The sequence below is a fragment of the Cyrtonyx montezumae genome, unplaced genomic scaffold, assembly GCF_038088225.1.
Source record: "Cyrtonyx montezumae isolate F1298 unplaced genomic scaffold, pur_monq_1.0 scaffold_14, whole genome shotgun sequence".
Taxonomy (NCBI): Eukaryota; Metazoa; Chordata; class Aves; order Galliformes; family Odontophoridae; genus Cyrtonyx; species Cyrtonyx montezumae.
The window spans coordinates 6523642-6544282 of NW_027071870.1; the positions used below are offsets into that span (position 1 = coordinate 6523642).

The window sequence follows — 20641 nt, forward strand, 5'->3', positions numbered from 1 at the left end:
AGACTTCTCAAGCAGATTCATTTTGTACTGTAAATGGTAATTTGTATTAGTTCAGTCTCCTGATTTTAGATTAGAGCAAAGGAAAAATGGTGAATAATCCCTTTCTACTGGTGAAATGTCTCTGTGCTAGGCATATCATTTGGTGTACCTACACCAAAGTTTCCTCAGCATTCCTAGCATCTTATCTTTCAATTCTTGTTAGCAAAATTCCTACGTTATTTTTTTATCCTGTCTAAAAATGCCTTTTATATAAATATATAGGCAATATTCTGTTAGCCATTTTTTTTAAATTGCAGTTCCAGATTTAAATGCTGTGGACTAATACTCATGTAAGACTGAGTCATTATTTGAACTCAGATCTCACATGTTCAGTGATCAATGTACATACAGAATTTTTTCAACTTGTTTCTTTCCTGTTGTGTCAGTATCTTATTTCAGCATCAGAATTAAACAAATCACTTTCTGATGGTTTGTCCTTCAAGTAAGTATGGCTTGAATTTTTATTCTCTTCCTAAAGAAAGTTCAAGTGAAAAATCACTTAAAAATAATCACAGACTTTTTGGAAAGACTTTTTTTTTCTTTTTTTGTGCTTGGTATTCATGAGCTTATTGATGTTATTGTTTTTTGTTGTTGTTGCTTGTTGTTTTGTTTTCTTTCCTTGAAGAAGTTTGTAATATATATATATTTTTTTTACAACGACTAGCTAAGTAGATAATGATTTCTCTGTTGAGTCTAGCACCAAATACTTTCTTTACTATATTTCTTGTCTTACTGGGCTTCAGTGTTGTTTAGAAAATCTGTAACCACAAAGCTATTATGTAATAAAGTTAGAAAAGGTAGCATTAAAATGAGTATAATAGTTTGAAATAGTGAATTTAATGTCTGGCCATCTGCTGTGAGTGCGTATTTCATAGCCGCAGCGGAATGAATCTGTGCCATTAAATAGAGTGTGCTCCACGTACCAGCCCTCAATGAATTCTGAGTATGAATTCTTGAGCATATTATTGAAGAGTAAAGCTACAGAAGGAAATGACACAGCAAATAGTTTGTAGATACGTCTGCATTTCCTTATGGTAAGCTATACTGAAAAGCTGTATATAAAAACAAACAAACAAAAAAAGATTTTTATTTTAAATCAATCTAATTATTAGTCAAATAATTTCAAAATCTGGGCTTCTTCTGCAGTTTTTAGATAGAAACCAAAAAAGAAAACTAATAGGAATTCATGCAGGTTTCTGACACTGGCAGAATTTCTTTAAAAATTAAATTCAATCTCTGTGAAATGTTAAATTGAATTAAATTCAATCTCTGTGAAAAAAAAGACTACTTCAGTAAAGAAATTTGAATTACTCCAGTCATTTCTATTTAAAATGACTGAAACTAGAGAAAGTATTTATCCTTCTATCTTTAATAAATGGTTTGTCTGGACTTAACAGGAGGTCATTCACAAGCTGCCTGTGATACAAAGCTCACCCTTGTGCACCTATTTTATATCAGACCTTGTTTGTTTGTTTTTTATTTAAGCATTCAACAGCAGGTATGAAGGTGCTGCTCCTCTTGGCTCGCTGTGTAACAGCCAAATGCATCTATCTAATCTCAATGGGCTGTCTTGACTCTTTTGTAACCAAACGTCTCTTCATTTCAAAGTCTATCTTATCTGGACTTTCTCTGGATTCCTTCCTTTTCAGGCGATTAATGTTAGAAAAATTAGGTCCCACTCAAAACCTTTAAAATTGCTCACAATAGTTTCATTGTATATCTGTATAAAAAGTAATTAGATACAGTTGCTGAGTCCTTCCTTCTAACAGATACCTTTTCTTATTCAACATAGGCGGTAATTAAACCCTCTCATTGTGGCTGTAAGAGCAAAGAGCAACGGCAGTGTATCACACTGGAGACCTGAGAGTAGCTGACAGAACACCCTAGGAGTGAATAAGCAAGAACATACATGTAGAAAATGATGATGTCAATATAATAATTTCCTTCTAAGTTACTATCGGTAGGAACTTAAAGCTCTGCAATCCCTAAAGATTTTCATTCTCTGTTCTAAAGAGTCATCTTTAGTACTTATCATTAAGTTCTTGGCTTCTAAGACTTACAGTGGCGAAGACTCCCCAGGTCAGTTAATTACTATGTGACAAATAGCTTCCTTATTTTTAGTTTAAGATTTATTTCCTTTCACTTTGATTGAATGTTCTAAAAGATAGACAGCAACTAGCAATGTTTCCTCCATCTACCATATATCAATTTGTTTACCTTTAGCATATCTGCTCCCATCATCTTTATAAAGAGCTCACATCTTCTTTATAAATTAGAATTGATCTTTTCAATCTCTACCATGTGATTTTAATCACTATAATCTCTAATATCTTCTTACTCTTTGAGCACATTGTATCTTTATACTACAAATTGAACACTTACTTTCATTTAATAACCTACAGTAATTCCCAGTCTTTTCTCAGAGTACTTATAAACAGATTCTAAATAAAATATAACTCATATTATTTTTCTCTATGTTAATTCTTCTATATTTATCAGCTATGAATTTAGCACTTTTCAAGATAGAACTGTATATATGGGTCAGCAAATCTAAGCCCTTGTGACCACGTACAACTACATAATATAATGCAGTTAATAAGTTCAATTAGCTTCATTTTATGACTAATCATGGGGAATTCTTGGCTTGCATATTCTTCTCTACCATGCTGTGTTACGGTGAGTTTTCAGCACGTGATGTTTTTTAGGCACATGACACCAAATACAGGGGAAATCAGCTTGAAGGTTGGCTCTTCCAAGGTGGATAAGAGCCTTTCTTTTCTGTTTCAATGCTTTCTAATAATTTATTCATATTTCTTCTCACAGCCAGCTTATAAACATTTGTATGTGTGCCTGTATCCTCCAATAACCCAAATAGCCCCTCAATAACTCTGTTGTTTGTCCTCCTAATTGTTTCTAGATAAAAGCCATGTGTCTCTTGGCTCTCCTTTCTATAGACTAAACAAGCTGAAACCTTTTGGAATCCTCCTGTAATACTTTCTGTTTTTCTTGCTTTGCTTAGTAGTCCTTGGTGTTCATCTTTCTGAAAAGGAGTGAGCAGAACTGCACGCACTATTTCAGAGAACGTCCTGTTCTCTCCCAGTGTGTTAATGTGTCTCCTTGTTCTGGTTGTAGACAGCAGGCAAAAGGTTACAGTCATCATAAGTATGATATCTTCTGAGGCCATTCACAAAACATTCAATATTGAAATACTGTGTTTAGCATTAAAGACTAATAAAAGAGTATGATTACTTTTTATTTCCATTCATTTTATAATGGAATGAGGAGTTGCTGTTTTCATCATACTCATAAACATCTAGTAAACTTTATGATACAAAATATAACAAAATATTCTCTGCAAAGGCAGAGAACTGAAAAGGTTCTTTAAACAAATATAGCAGAGGGACGTAACAGCTATTTTCTACAAATAACTAAGGACTTTTTATTTTTTTTCCTTTATCTTTTGCTTCCTTTCCTGGAGCAGGTTGCACTCCAATACATATGGTGTAGCTCTTGAATAATGGCAACACTCATATGTGTGATGATACACATATAGTATACTGCAGACATTGGCAGTGGCAAATCTGAGTTCGCTCAGAAGACGTTGCATTTTGTGACAGATTTGTAAGTAAGAACAATACCTGGCGAATGCTCCTAAAATAAGGAGTCATACTACTTATTTTAATATACAGAGCAATATGACTATATTAATCCATATTTTACTGCTAATATCAGGCATTAAGTGGTTAGATGAGTAGATATTGATCATTCTGAATGTAATAAACAACCTTAGTCATTATGAAATTTTGCTAATTACTACTGTTAGGGATAAAAGCAAACAACAACAAAAGAAACAGTTTTAACCACTTAGTTTTTCATACACATCAAAATCTTGCTTGAAAATGCAGCTTGTTGGAATTCTTTCTTTCCAAGTTCAGAAAAAGCTCTGTTCATACTTGCTCTTGGAGGTCATGGAATCAATTGTCTATTCCTACTGTCATCTACTCCTACCCAGGAGCCATATGTAATACTGATAGGCCAGAATGATAGAGGGTATTTTTCTATCGCAGACTGAAGGAAATAATTGCATAAACAATGCATCAGATGAAGATGAGCAATCAAGTAAACATCTGTATTTATTTGGAGGCTTGCATATGCTGTCATTAGTACAGCATAAAGTTTGATTTTCTGAAATGCAGCAATGTGTCAACCAGACGTTATTGTAAATTAAACCTTCCTTGGATGAACATCAAAAAGAACAAAAAAACTTGTGTTTTTTATGTTATTTTGAGTGAAATGATCTGTGACCTCAGGCACAGAATGCAGCAACACAAGCAATGTTCACTCATCTGTATTACCAGTATGTGGATTAGAAAATAATGTGTTAGAATTCCTAGAAGAAAAGTTGAAGGGTTAGCATTTTAACCTGCAGGGTGACTTTCCTATAGGAACTCAATAATAGCAGAAGACATTTTGTCAGGCAGGGTAGATTAGGATGTGCACGAGGATGGAAGGATTTAAGTGCTATTTCATTTGTCTGTCTCTCTTGCTCCTCCTGTTTCAACTATGAGGGAACTTCCTGTCTGAATGGATTGCAATGGCTATCTCTGTGCTTCAGATGAGCTTAAGACTCATGTAAAATGTGCTGCTGCTAATTAGTCAAAATCTAATTAATCCAGTGAAATTAATTTTACATAAATAATGTGAAATTTAAGGTTCATGGCTCGAGAGATAAATTCAAAGCCTTTTCAGAATTGTCTATCTTAAAAGTAAAATACCAGAAAATAATTATTAAGGAACTACTTCAAAAGTGGCATTAGCCTGCTAATGAAGATTTAGCACATTGCCCAGAAGACATGGTTGATTTGTGCTCCATCAGATCCTCCACCACCATCAGCACCCCTGTATCCCTAGCTGCTCCCATCCGCAAGGAAGCTAATAGTGACTGAAGAAGAAACTTATTTGCCTCCCACTTGAATGTAAAGCACTGTAAATACAGACCATGCACAGCAGTGGGTAGGTAATTAAGATTATTCTCCTTCATTAACTAGTCTTCAAGTGAGCCATCTCTTGGATTTGTGCCATGAACTGCTCTGAATTACCTGGAGCTGTTAGAGTAATTAAAGTTCACTTTGGGATTGCATATGCCAAGGACTGAACAGTAGAAAGCTGAAGTTAGACTTCATTTCACATATAACTGTCCGGTATTATTTCTGTTATTCACTGATACAGTTTTGTGGTAGCAGCCAGAGGCCTAAATCTGGGTATTGAAACTACTTTTGTGACCACAAAAGCATGAAAAAATAACACCCTGTGCCCTCAGTAAAAGCAGCTAGAAGAATCTCTTCCAATCCCTCAGAAATACTATGAAGTAATATCATGTTCATTTTGAAATTTACCTTTCCTTTCTTTTTTTCCTGATATTTTTATTTTTTTCCTTGCTTCTGGGTTTTGTTTTGAGAATGTATAAATTGACATCACCCTTGTGGAACTCTCTTAGGTCTCTGAGTGTGTGAGCTTGGCAAAAAAAAAAAGTTCTTCCGTCTTTCCATCTTTATGTAAAAGTTTGAGCTTCACCAAAGCTGCATTTTCATCACTACAGTACTACTATTACTACTACTACTACTACTACTACTACTAATAATAATAATAATAATAATAATAATAATGATGCATCATTGCTATTATTATTAATACTAACACTAGTATTATTGTCTGCAGCTGTTTGAGAGTTCAGCAGCTGTCTGAAATGCAGCTTAATATCAGCCCTTCACTTTATTTTGACAGTCAGAAGCCAACACTGTAGAGAACACGTTCATCAAATATTTTTTCTCTTCCGTTCTCCCTTTCTCGGATTCAGATCAGCCATATGTTCATCAAGCAGATGCTATTGTTATCTAACTATTGTGTAGCAGAGATGATAGACAAAAGATTAAATGATACATATATCATTTGATGACCTGTAAAGTAGTTTTCTGGATTTCGTACCTAAATCTATTCTCTTGTCTAAGGCAACACCTAAAATATTTATTCATTGTGACCTTCTGCAGCAGAATAATTGGAGTAGTTTGTTTAGATTTATATTTTATTTTAAATTCAAGCTACATAGCTGTTATCTTCTTTAATCTGAGTTATTGGCAGATTCTAATAATTAATTATTTGTCCATTAAATATGTTTTATTTTCTCCCCTTGTTAACTCCACAGCAGTCAACTTGATTTTCTACAGTGTAAGATACTATAAAATGATAAAAATATCATAAGTATCTAGAAAACAATCTTGTTTTGGATATTTAAGACAAGTTCTCCTCTATTCTGTGCACAGAAATGTTTTGCTTCAGAAGAAGCCAGGGGCAGTACCTGCATAAAATGAGAAAGAGATGTTAATGAAAAATCAGCTTTACCTTTTTTTAAAATTTTTAATTGTATTTAATTTTTTTTTTTAGATTTACTGAAAGTTGCATGCTTCTCAGCAAGCTGTAACTTATTTTCTCTTGTTTTTTGTTTGAGAAGTTGGCATTTATTAGGTAAGGAATGGACAATTTTTAGAAAGACTTTAGAAAGGTCCTCCAAATTAGAATCAGGGTTTTTCTGATATCTGTATATTTTACCTCCCTGGCAGGAATGATTGCTAAGGTCCTGTACCAAAGATAAAGATGATCAAATAAAGCTATCTGTGAAGATATAAGTGAGAAATCTTAACCAACAATATAATCACTTCTCAGATTTTTTGTTCTTTACCATTAGTTTTCTATTCTTCTCTTTGAGGATTAGCTGTATTTTCTTTACTAACGTCATCTTTTTTTGACTTGTCTTCTATCTCCTTCTATAAAATTTCTCATGCTTCATGCCTTTCACTAATTTCTCCCTGACTGGTTTTGAACTTGTCTAAATTACCAAGTTCCTGACATATTATCCTCCTTTCACATTAATCTATTTTTGCCCCTTTTTAAAATAAGTAATAGAAGTATTATTAGGGAACATTTGCAGTTAGAACATAGCTTGTCATGGTGAATAACCATTCCAGTGACCAAAATTACACATTGATATCTGACATCAGTTTCCTAATTAGAATGTGTCATAAAGCATAAACCACTCTGTTAGGATTCAAGGGTTTGGAGGAGAGTTTGTGACCAATCTAAGTTAGCTGGTTGTTGAATGTATAGAAAGATTAGGGTGAAAGAGTACCAAACTGAAAGGTACCTAATATTAATCCATAATTCAAATACAGCTGTACAGCTAACATGAATGCATGGAGATAGTTCATCATTAAATGTAAACATAGCAACAAATGAAGATATGGGTAGTTATTACTAGGTAGTAGGATTTCCCCATTTTCTTACCATTACATGCACCTACGAAGAACGATATTTTTGCATCTCTGAGGTGTGCTATGCCCCACTGGTTGAGGAGCAGCAGATGGCACTTCTCTTGCCATGTCTGAGTAGTGCTTATGCACAGCTGCAAATCTGTTTTCTCTTTCTTTCTTTTACAGTCAAGTAAGTTCTGCAGTGACAAGAAAGAGCAATTTCAGTTAAAAGCATATCTCTAGCTCAACAAAAAATCTGGCAAATGGGGAGAAAAGAAATTACACAATCGAGAGCAATCAGAAAATGATTTTGATGGGTGATTACCATCAGATTGCAATGTTTCTACGTGGATCCACAGGGCTTGGTATGAGCCCTAGAGCAATTTCACATTTGTATAAAATCATCAGTCCACATAAAAGAACAGCTTATGGATTACATGATTTTTGTAATATTCTGAAGAAGAAGGAAGACTAAGGGGACCAGGTATTTTCAGTCATTGAATACAATGGGTCTCCAGCTCATCCTTAGCCATCAGCTAAAATTGTACCACTTTTTCTTTAAAATGAGCATGTCAGAAGGTACTACTCCAGACTCCAGAGCTTGGTTTCATTAGTATACCATTTATTAACCTTGGAAAAAGTAACCCCTTAACCAGAGAAAAATCAGGTCTGTGGCATGAGATGAATTAAACCAATCTCTCTGCTCACTCTGTCCAAATAGAGCTAGTACTTTCTATATAGCATGTTCTCCACCCACCATTTTTCAAGGGCCCCCTGAGTTGCAACAAATCCCTTATCAGTCTTCTTTGGTCTTTGGTGAAATAATCTTCCTCTAGTCATTCCTGAAATTAGGATACAGGTTTGTTTTCTGACATATCCTAATGACTCTGAAATTTTACTGCAAGAGCAAACAGGTGCTTACTGCTCCTATCACCCTAACTGGCTCTCTCTATGCTTGCCTGAACACATGCAGGAAAGTGAAATACTCCCCTCTCTCCAGAGTGCCTCATTTAACTTAGTGCAGCTGCTGAGATATGAAACATAGGAAGAATCTTGTGCTATTTCATTACAAACAGCTCAGTGTTCTCTCACATGTGTTCAGATAAAATGACTTTAATATAAAGATTAAATTCTATGTATGTCAGATTTTGTATTATACAGGAGAGCAGGGGATAAACTCAGTTACAAGTAGAAGTTGCATCATAAAAATTGATGACTATGAAAAAAATGGTTGGCATTACAGTAAGAAAGCAGCTCAATGTAAGATTCCCCCAAATTATTTTTTTTGTGAATGTGTAAAAAGTTATGAGAAGTGAAATTAATTTCCTATTCATGCAACAGTAGTAGGACTGGAACTGGATTGCTGCCATTACTGCCTTCTGATGCTCTTTAAAAAAAAAACAAAACACCAGTCACTCAGATGATTTAAAAGCTGGTCAAAATCATTCCAGTGAGACACTCACAGGGGTGTTCAGCTTATCAAATGGAGAGCCTTATTTAGTTGACATCACACAGCTGTAGATCTACTGTGTAAAGTACATCTACCTTTACAGAGTAAAGTTTCCTTTACACTAGTCCTTATTTGGGCTAAGTGTGGGTGCCTACTGCCACTTGTGACTCCCTGGAGTACCCAGAAGGATGGTGCGGAGCTCTCCAGTCACAAGATTCCCCATTCACAACCAAGATCTTGTGTGCTTATAATAATTTGGGATCCTTGCTTCTTGCTTTTTCAGATTTCTTTTTTTTTTATTCGCAGATGTGGAAAAGAATGGAAAGGAAACCGTTGTCATATAAGTGCTAAGCCTCTTCAATCTCCCATTTCAAGCCTCCTTCGAAATGGTGGGTCAATAAAAAAGAAATATCTTATTAATCCTTTCAGTGTTTCCTTTTTTCTCATAATGGTCTGATTGCTCTGATTTTGCAGATATTTGGATTGGGTTGGGGATCAGTTTCTTGCTGATTAAAATTGCAGTTGCTGCCTTATGTTTCGTATCAAAGAAGAAAGTGTGCAAAATGTAAGTGAAACTTTTATTCTCTATAAGGCAGCCACAAGTGTGGCACAAAGCAATGGCTAACTGCCCAATCTCTTTGGTTTTGATGTATAAATCACCCTATAGTCTGTTTGCCTTCACCTCCAAACTAAATGTACAACAGTTTTGCAACATTCTAGTCCTAATATTAGTGGATCCCAGTCCACTAAAAATGAGTTATCACATGACTTTTTTTATTCAGCTTTGTAAGATTATTCTTAAATCGTAAACTTCATCCAGCTTAATAGCAATAGCTCTGCTTTTGTGCAAGATGGTTAAATGTGAAAAATATGATGTATATGTGGTTTCTTGAAATCTCTGAGGCCAAATTAGGTTATTAAAGGCAGGTTCACAGCTTTTTCTGAAGCTACTAAGTATACATTTTTTTGAGAACATTTTTGCCTTAAATACTGCAATATTTACAGACACCTGGGATCTTACTCTTACACGTAATACCTGGACAGCATAAGAGCAGGGCTTTTTTCCAATTTTAAAAGAATAGTCTTTGTCATAAAAATTATTTAACACATTGGCAAAAAAAAATCCAAGCTGTAAACTGTAGAATCACATGATGATTTCCACAAATCATACTGTTTTTCTCTGTTTCTTTAGTTCCTGGACATGTTGACAGTCTAGCTTCCTGTTTGATTTTTTATTAGACCTCTTAATCAGTGCTTCTTTAGATGCGCTTCGCCTGTGACGCCATGTCTGTTCCTTCCATCTCTTCACTCTGCCTCTTCATCTCACACTCATTATCCAATACTGCTATCATTCACTAGGATCACTCCTGTACAGACTCTTGGCTTGTGGTCTAAGTACTGGTCTTACTCATGGTGAATGAACTTTCTGGATGGTGACATTTTTTTCCCAATTGCATGTTTCTTCCATCCTACACTTAGCTTGCTATAATTACTGTGCAAACAGCAAGGAAATTGTCTTCTGACACCTTCCTACATAAAGATCATCCTCACCGAATGAAGGAAATCAGCAAACTTGGTGCTGTTTTATTTCAAAATTTATTTCAAGTGCCATAGATAGCAGTACTTGTAGTACTAGAGATCTTTCTTTATCCAATTAGTTGATATAATTTTTATAAGACCAACCCCAGATTGATAGTGCATTATTTCACAGATCTATTATCTTTTAGTTGTGTTTCACTTCCTGCCTTTCAGGAATTCCTATATTGAACTGCCTTGTCCATTCTTATGTTGTTAGATTTCACTCACCTTTCACTTCCTTCTCTAAAATTCATATTCAGAGATATCTCTTTTCCTTTGAACCTCTGCTTTGCTATAGAACTTTCTTACTTTTGGGATGTTGTTATCTTCAAAACTATCTACTGAACTGTGCAAACTCCTGTCCTCATGTTATTGCTGTCACTGCCTTTCCTAACAAAGCTTACCTCCCCTGGCAGATAGAGTTGTCTATGGACACAGAAGTAAAATGTTGAAGCAAGAACATTTCATGGTTGTGCTACTGTTAATTGAGTTTGTAGCATCAACTACTTTCTTTATGTCTGCTTCACCTTCTGTTAAGTGGGAATAATAACATTGCTTTATCTTACTTCACAGAGGCTTTAAACTAAATTCATTTCCATTTATGCGACCTGCTAAAGTACATATATATAAAGGCACCTCAGAAGTGCAAGATGAGTTGTACCACAAAAGCTGCTTAAATTTGTTTTGTAATTTCAATTAATATTTTTCAAATAAAATATTTGATGGAGTTGAAATTAAATTATTTTTCTTAAGCTACTTTCTCTTGTGTTCTAAACACTTCCCTTTCTCTTTCACAAATATTTGCTTAAGGCTTTCTGCAATGCCTCCCACTTCTCTTCCTCTATCTTATCTGTATTTGAGGAATATTTTTTTCCTTTCTTGTGGGTATGTATGCTAAAATAAATGATATTTTATATATATACATGAAAAGTTATCATGTTGCACTTAGGCCAAGCACTTAAAGCATCATGTTAGGTATGAAGGAAAACAGCATGGGATGAGAGTCTTCTTACTATGACACTTCTGAAATTAAGAGAGCTGTGGAATTAAAAAAAAAAAAAAAAAGAGATTAGGTAGTTTACACAGCACTCATTCTGGCCTTGATTTAGTTTCACTGGAGCTACTGAAAGCTTAAGTTATAATACTGGAGATTTTTGTGGCTCTGAGTTTTGCTACTAGGAACTGACTAAAACTAACGAATTACTTAACCCATGGTAGAGAATATATATTTGTATTTTCATTGTTTTTAACCATAGTTGACAATGTGTAAGTTTGAATGTATTTTGTAGGCATCATCAAGGAACAATTTAACTACTGAGTGCCAATTTCACTGAAACTTTGAATTTGTGAAAATACTGAAATCTGAAATTTTGAATTTGAGAACATAAATTCATCAATTTTTTCTCTTTCTCTTTACTTACCTGAAACCAGCAAGATTTGGTATATAAAAATTTTGGCTGGAAGCATAGCAGTAAATTAATGCAAGTTATTCCTTAGCTACTTAATCAGTAATCAGCAGCGACTAGCCCAAAGTTAGCTAATGTTACAACACTGTATTTCGGATCTTCGAGATAAAGCTTGAGAATGAGAAATGACTTGTGTTTGTGTAAGTCTGTAAAATGTACAATGTGACAGCACCACACAGAGGCTTGAGATTTTACTCCCAATTTTTTTTTTAAGGGAACTTGAAGAACTAAAAGCATTAATTGTTCACATTATACTTTCCCACAGTTCATTTTCATTTCATTTTTTGTCTTCTTTTGGACTTCCTGGGTTGTGTTGTTTTCTCAAAGGCATTAGGCATGAGAATAACTCTGTAATCTAAAGTCTCTGCTTGGTCTTTCTTTCACAGAGAAGCTTTTGCCCTCTTGAGCCCATATTTACTACCTTTTGAAAAAAAATTTTCTTCTTTAGCTATTTTTAATGATTTCTATAAGAGCCTCTTTGATTTTTCTGTCCTGCTATAGAACAAATGCATGCATTTGTAGCTGCTCCTCAAAGAATTATATTTACAGTCTTCATTAGCTCTCAGGGCATTTTTAAATGTAGTGCAGATCCATCAAATGAAATAGCATAGGAGTGTGCACAAAAGCTGAATGAAAAGTTTCAGAGTCCACAGAACTAATCTTTTCACTAGCAAAACAGGCAGGAGGCAATAGGGGTATGCTGGTGAGCTCTTAAACACTTGCTGCTTTTAGAAAGCGTTTCTATTAAACAGTGAGCACCTGAGAGTTTCATTTCATCTTTCTTTTTCTTCACTGGAAAGGCTGATAGTAATGTAAGCCATCCTTCCAACCTGGACAGCATGCTCTTTTCTTGCTTTATTCTCTTTCACCTTCCTTAGTAATAATTTGATCTTCAAGCTCGAAATTCATCAATGTTTAAGTGGGAGTTACTGGAAGACATAAGTTTATTTACTAATGGACAAAAGCAGCCTGCCACAAAGCTTGGCAACAGTCTACTTCATTACTACAATGGCATTCAGATATTCAAGCAACTTCCCAGCTCCCAGCTGGGGATATATGGAAGTTTTGTATAGAATTCCCAAATTGGAGGAAGCTTGTAAGTTTCTCACGTTCCTGTTCATGTTACAGAGATGATGTGTTCTGCTTCAGAGGGAAAGGCTGCCAGTTGCTTCACTTCTTCAGTGGCATATGTCCCTATTGACTGAATAGATGCAAAACCTCATTTTGACTTCCATTTTATTACATTTGCCCACTCATGCTTCATTTTCTTTCAAGAACAAAACACACACACACACACACACACACACACACAAATAAAAAATAAAAAAATAAAGGAAAATCAATTACTTTCCACCTAGCTAAGCTATGTAGATACATAGCTATTGCCTCCAGTGCAGTCAATGTCTCTGGACCCTTTCAATTTATTTCTTTCCCCATCTTGATTTATGACTTCAGCTGCAATACTAATGCTTCACAGTGGTTATCAGTCCTATCAGTTAAAATTAGCACAAAACAAAAATTTTCCAAAGCATATTAATAATATGTCTTACCACATAGACAAGAAACTGAAAAACTGAGGAGCTCAGAAAAAGTATTTTAGAATGATAGAAAATCATGGGAAACCAGAGCCAACAAAAGTCATCCTTCATCCAGCCACACAAAAGACTCAAATATGACACCTCTGCATGTTGTACTTTAAGACCTTAGGTAACATAGATTTGATGGCCTCTTAGGATAATCTTGATACTGCAAGTAGAAAGTTAGAAAGGTTTTTTTTCTAACTGCCAAGATGTCTTTCCGAGATTTAAGGTCATTAGTTCTTGTTCTAATTTGTTGTGGAGATATACAGATGAACATTCCCCTCCTTCCTGGAAAAAGCTTGTTATACACACTCAAATGTTTTTGTGCCTCTCTACAGTCTGCTTTCTGTAAGCTAAACAAGCTCTGGGCTTTCAGAATCTTTTACAGTTAAGGGTTACTTACAAAAATGATCATTCCTAGTTCCTGTCCCCAAGACCCTCTCCAATTAGACCACATCTTTCTGAAAGTTTGGTGTGGAGAAAAGAATAGTGTGTTCCAGAAAAGGTTCTCCGAGGGCATTTGAAGCACTGCCAGAGGTAGCTGTGCTTCTGTTCCTGTATCCCAAAGTGATTAACAAAATGACAAAGTAATTACATTTTTTCAGCTTGTGAACAAGAGGGGAAAAATATACTCTTCTTGTAAGAGAGAAAATGAAATCATTTTGGAGAAAAAGAAAAAAAGTGAAGCAGCAACTTTATCTATTGTTTGGGAGCTGTTTTATTAGTTTAATGTTGCTATCCTAATCCATTCCTTCTTCTGTAGAATGGATTTTCTGAAGCAAAAAAACTATTGCTATAATAACAAGTATTCAATTATTTCTGCTGTAATTCAGAGTTTGAAGTACTCAGTTATTTATACTATTATTGAGAGATTTTCTAAAATATGTATCTCATGACTAGCACACCTAGAAAAGCAAGCAAAGAAACTGGAGGTGACATTCTGAAAAAACAGAGGAAATCTGTTCTGGATGTGTCAAGATGCAAAGAACTGACCATATATATATGCTATACAGATATATATATAAAGTTTCCTAAGTTACTCAATATATATAAAGTGTAGACCTAGAAAGCCAAGGCAGCATATTAATAAACTAATCAAGCAACAAAGCGACTTCTAAACTGATTCCAAATTAAGCTTTTAGAATTACTGCCTTCCTTGCATCCTGTCCCCCATTTTTAGGGGGGGAAATGCAAAATACATTGCACTTCTACAAACATAACTTTAGTTTAAAAGGTTTTAAAAATGATTTTGCAATTGAGATCTTGAATTACAGTTACTATTTAGAAGTTTTGAAACTGCTATAAAATTATTTTAAGGAGTTATTTTAATTATCATCTTAATTTTAATTGACTATTTGATCCATTAGGATTTTGTTGTTATGAACCTGATGATAAACGTTCTTGTACTGTATTTCCTACAGAAAACAGAAATAATTGATTTTTAATTGAGAAGTATAGTGAAGAGAGCAGAATTCTTGGTTTTAGGTCCAAACCAACGAAATCCAAACTTTCTCATTAGAAAACATGTTACTGAGCAGTCCCTTTCTACACAGGTAGATATTTTGTGGAGTATATAACCTTCTCCCATATGACCGAAGTTATATGGGAAAACCTAAGACTAGGTAGCATGTGTTTGTTTTTTTTTTTTACTAGGGGATGCAGATGGGTTTAGCAAAGCCATTATCCATGTGACCTGATCTACATCCCAGGATGATTATTCCTTTCCTATTGTGGTATGTTTGGTTATGTTAGAAAACACATTTCTTTCTGAGCTGCTTTACCCATGTTTGAGTTATTTTTGCTGATGCTGTTCTCTGTTTCTACAGCATCATATTCTTGGCTTTTCTAACTTTTATTCTTATTCCCTGCTTGGTACATTCTCCTGAACTTGGCATTTATGTTTTTCTATTTTTTCTACATTTCAAATTCATTAGTTATTCTGAACTATAATTTTTGTGAGCAATGGGTTACCTTTGCCCTTATTGTACAGTGGTAACACATAGGTGACTTATGTTATACAAGGCAGGATGAAATCCAAAGCACTACTTTGGCAAAAAGTTTCTTGAAAGTTGGAGATCAATTTGTAAAGCCTATTCTCTACTTGATATAAATCTGAATTGCATAAAAACAACCAGTGCTCATATTTGCCCTTAAATTCCCATTAGATGCCAGACTGCATAAGCCTTTTCATGATTCAGGCCTATAGAGTAGAGACATCTGTAATATGTTGGATAACCTGAGGAAGTCTGAATTGCTGTACTTAAGGAAACCTCACACACATAAGCTGAACCAATTTCAGCACAAAATAGAGAGAGATGTTGAAGAACATAGCCAACACATTTTTGTGCCTACAGTTCTGCGTGGCAGCCTGCTGGTTAGTGGACTTGCAGAGGAAGCTGGAGATGTGTGTTCAGTCTCCTTTCTTTTCAGGATACAGCTAAGAACTCAGAACATTCTTGCTCAAATGTGTAATATTGTCAAAAAATCCTTAAGTTGTATGGAGGAGGGGGGAACAAAAATGAATTAGGACCATCCCTATCCTTATCATCTCCTATTGGCAAATTAGGTGGTTCCATCTGTAAATTGTGTGACTCGGCCTTTGGAAGTGTCTTCACTAACTTAAGCAGAGCCGTATTTCCTTATCATGATCTTAGCCTGTACATATGTTTTGTGATGCTTAAATGAGACACCAAACAAAGGCATGCAAATCTGACCCTTCGGGCATAAGCTTACAAGCCCAGCCATGTTTCTAGAAAACCTGTTTGAGTTTTCTTTTGGCCTCAGGTTTTGTGAACCATGGTGTGATGTTAGAGGAAAAAAAAAAAAACTATTCTCTGCAAGTTTTATGGACTTTATTCGGGAGAATTAGTATGCAAATATATGCTGAGATGCATATAAATAACCTAATATATTATAGCTTCACTAAACTAACAGCATCAGAATACTATGAATAATTAACAGTATGATTAAGGCCACATGAACAAATCAACAGGTTCAAATATTCAGCTCTCCACATTGCTGTGACAGGTAATCAAAGTGAATTATGAGGTCGACATTGAAGGAATTGCTTTCTGACAGTCTTGTGAAAGATTTTAAGGATACGTATCTGTTTTAGTTTACAACCTTTCTTGCCACAGATTTAACTCATAAGGCGGTCTATTTCTGTAGGCTACCTGTGTAGTCCTCCTGAACATCTATTCTGCTTTCAGTTCTTTGCCAAAGAAATCATGCAGTGTGTCTTGCCCCTGGCTCTTACTTCCTAACCAATCCATCATCTGTCTTCATGGCTGCTCTATGGTGTCTTCTCTAGTCCCTTTGGTGCTGTAACTTGGAGGCTGGCTAGCAGTTAATAAGGAGAGAGTGCTTAAAGCACCTGTAGGAAAGGCTTTGGAATAGCACCACTTAATAGAATGTAATAGAAGAAAATCCATCCCTTAACCACTGAAATGGAATATTAGTTTTAGAGAAGGTTTTTATTTTAGTGTATTGTACAAACGCTTTTTTTTGTTTGTTTTTGTATGCAAAACTTCATGTATGTAATGTATATGCCTTGCACAAATTGCATTACATTCAATGAGGGAGATATTTTTACTCATAAAAGCACCAGTGAGGAAAAAAAGAAAAAGCTAAATACATATTTTCGGAAGTCATCTGTATGGCAAAAAACTTCAGATGTAGGTAGCAAATGTCATCTCCAAATAGCGTTTGCTTATGAAGAATTAATGGGCACAGTTCATATATGCTTCCCAAAAAAAAAAGAAATGTGTGAAGGCCTCTGTTGGGGAAAGCATATGTTTAACCTTCTAGCTGAGTTAAGGAACAGAAGACCCACAATTACTCCTACTTGTCTATTTTAAGTTGCTTAAGGCATTACATCAATTCATGAAATTTTTACAATCCACTATCTTCAGGGATTTTTTAAATATTCTTGATTTTCCAGCAAAAGGTATGAAGAATACTTACAATAGTAGTTTTCTGATTATATGAATGGCCTAAAATGCTTTCCCTGAATTAATTTAAAAAGTCCATGCACATTATAGCAATGCATCCTATTAGCTAATATCTTTTTAGATGTAATATATAACACAATGCCTGCATTTTATGAATACTTAATAGTTCTGTGCATATATTTCTTAACAGAAACAAATGAAAAATATTATTTTAATATATCACACTTACATGGATGATATATTTGTTTTCATTCATTTTAGTAGAGGTGAATTGAAAATATATTTAGCCATGTTTATTTTTTCATTGATAAGAAAGTGTTTTTCATCCTGAAATTATCTGATTCTTTGAGAGCCTGTATGGCATTTTAGGGTTTCACTTTCGTTTGTTTGACTATTCAAGGAAAGTAGAGGAAACCATAAATACTTCATTTGCCAATCCATTGTATGAAGACCTTAGTTCATCTGGAAAAGCAAAGGTAAGCAGCAATAGCTGGTTCTCCACATTCAGAAAAATGAGAGTTTTTAGCTCTTGAATAGGTGTCCCATTAAAACAGTGTAATCCTCCAGCAAATGTTATTTATTTAATAAAATTTAAGTCTTAAAAACTGGTGTATCAGATAGTTCCAGTGCATTTGCAATGTATAGGCAAATTTGAAATCAACCCAGTTCTGAGAATATGTTGATGTTTATAACTTATATATATTTATATATACAGTATTATATAGTTATAACTAAATATCTTGATGTCTGTGAACTGCTGAATCTGAGAGAAAAAAAAATGTTTTAGATGAAGTATTTAGCCAGATATATCAAAGAAAATTCTAAATTCTTATTGGGATTTGTCACTTTTTACTTCAATGAAAAAAAAAAAAACAAAACAGCAACAAAACATGCACAAAGGTGCTCAGGTTGCCTTTGTACATTCAGTTAACCTTAATAAAAGATGAATTACTATTTCCATCACTGTAAAATTTATTTTGAAACTAATCAAACAAGTCTATACAGTGTCTGCTCCTTGGTCACTTTTTTCCCTAATACTTCTTGTTGATCATAATGGAAAGACTTCTAGGGTAAAGAAGTTGTTTGTGATTAAAGTCTGTATCTAAATGTGAACATAGTGTAGTGAATCTTGTCTTCAAGAAAATTTAGCTATCACATCAGATTGATAGCTATAATTTATGTTTTAAATTCAACAAGAGAAGTGCACTTGACTTAAAATGCAGCTTTCTGTGCTATTTATCATTGGAAATAATAAAGTTGAAGCACCTTGAGTTTACAAGGAGCCAAATCAAATTTAAAACATCCTTTCTGTCCTCATTCTGATATTACCTTTATTAGAACCGAAAGAATTAAGCTAGGATAGAAATTGAAAGATAAAATTTCCTTGCCCCTTCCACAGTGAGTAATATAATATTTCACCACAATTTTCAACAGGATTGCGATATGTCATGTTCAATCTCTTAAAGGTTCCTTACAGATTATTTTAGAGACTAAAAACATTCACTTTCAGGTTTGGGTTTATGAGAGGGTTTATGAGAGTAGGAAAGATTCCTGTCACAATAACATACAATATATCAGGACATATGTATCGCATGTAAAATAGATTTCTGACAGTCTTTGTTTAACAGCAAATTGAAAAAGAGAAGCACGGTGTCAGGGGAGAGATTTTCAGAGAAGACAGCTACAGGCACTGCTACTGAAGCACAGTGTTGTACCAGATTTTCCTCTTTTCTGTAAGATTGTGAAGATACGTGTTTTTACTGATTCTTCCTCTAAAAAGAAAAACAAGAGTTATAAGTTTTGTTTGTGCCTGATGAACCTTAAAACTGAATGATGTATCACAAGTCAAAAGATACTATAAAACCTGAACAACATCTTATCTCCAGCTGAATGCCCATAAGTGATGCACTTGTGGACATCTTTCATAATGAAGAATTCTCTCTGGACTTCTCTGAACACTGAAACTGTGCAAGTCTAGTGTTATTTTACACTTGTCTATACTATCTTCTTGCATTTTTGCATTCTTAGAGTCTGTTAGTCTGACAGACACATGGAGGGATATTTTCTGAATATTATTTGCAGCTCAAAAAATGTGCTGAAACTGTTGTGTATTCTTACAGTTTCCTGGCTACACCACCTCACCTATTGTTCAAATCAGTGTTTCTCCATGGCATGAGGTATGTAATAATGCATTTATCTTCTAAAGCAGGGTATGTATTGCTCTTTTACATAAAACGCTATAGCAGAGGAAAGAGAAAGAAGTAACTTAAAGTGCTATTAAAAATTGTAGCACCTCTGGAAGGTGCTAGTATCTTAGGAAGATAATAGGGCTAGACTAGCTGCCAAGATCCTCATAATAGTAATTTCATTAATGCTGTTTACTGTAGCTATTTGTTACATCATCCAGTAATTCAAAAATTTCCAGTAAAACAGATGCATTCTAACTAATTAATTGAATTTTTTTTTAATTTTGTTATTTTTTTATTTTTAGTATCCATTTATTGAAGGTGAAAATGCTACCTCTTTTCCAAATCCTCTCTATGGTGAGGCATCAGCAGACATGGAGAAATTATGCAGTTCCTTGAAAATAGGCAGAAAGCAAGATTGATATTGTGTATGACTCTTTGCCTGAATATTTGTTCTAAAACCTGAACATGTTTTATGATCCTGCAGCATTTGCAGTATGAATAACTCTCCCCAGAATAAATCTTTTATTAGAATAATTATGTTCAAAAAGTAATATTGTATTAAAAATTGAATCAATAAGTATATATATAAATATAATAGAAAGCCAAATTTATATAGTCTTTCATATTTCTGTTGGTGCGGAAATTGATTGGTAATTATAACTATGAATTCATTTTACATTTGGACAGTTCAAATGCCACTATGTTAATAAAATGTTTAATCAAATCCAGATTTCTGAGGTCTGATAATCATAATTTTGTATCTATTATTTGAGAAATGATGACTTAAATATTTCTGCAATTTTACATTAGAAATGGATTTTAAATGGCTGTTTTAGTGCTCCAAGGGGCAGAGGCAAAAGAAAAGCCTTCGTGTAATTAGAAACATATTAAAATAAACCAAAATGGTCATGAATCATGAATATGAATATCTGCTCAGTATGTGATTCAGCAGTGTGATACAACAGTATGTACCCTTATTTTTAAAAAGTTGATTTATTATTAACTTTGAAAGCCATATCTGACCAAATTCCCTTCTGGTCAGATCGACAGTGTCTACCACAGTGCTACCGACGTATTTAGTTTAG

General features: G+C 34.4%; 1 protein-coding gene across 1 annotated transcript in view; it reads left to right on the forward strand.

The window, feature by feature from the left end:
• Nucleotides 1-20272, forward strand: part of MALRD1 (MAM and LDL receptor class A domain containing 1) — a 210036-nt gene extending 189764 nt beyond the window's left edge. Inside the window, exons 36-40 of the mRNA XM_065731331.1 lie at nucleotides 9100-9182; nucleotides 9268-9358; nucleotides 17768-17843; nucleotides 19488-19544; nucleotides 19859-20272. Of these exons, the coding sequence (XP_065587403.1) occupies nucleotides 9100-9182; nucleotides 9268-9358; nucleotides 17768-17843; nucleotides 19488-19544; nucleotides 19859-19975 (424 nt within the window). The 3' untranslated portion in view covers nucleotides 19976-20272. The remainder of the gene's footprint in view (nucleotides 1-9099; nucleotides 9183-9267; nucleotides 9359-17767; nucleotides 17844-19487; nucleotides 19545-19858) is intronic.
• Nucleotides 20273-20641: the final 369 nt, after the last annotated feature.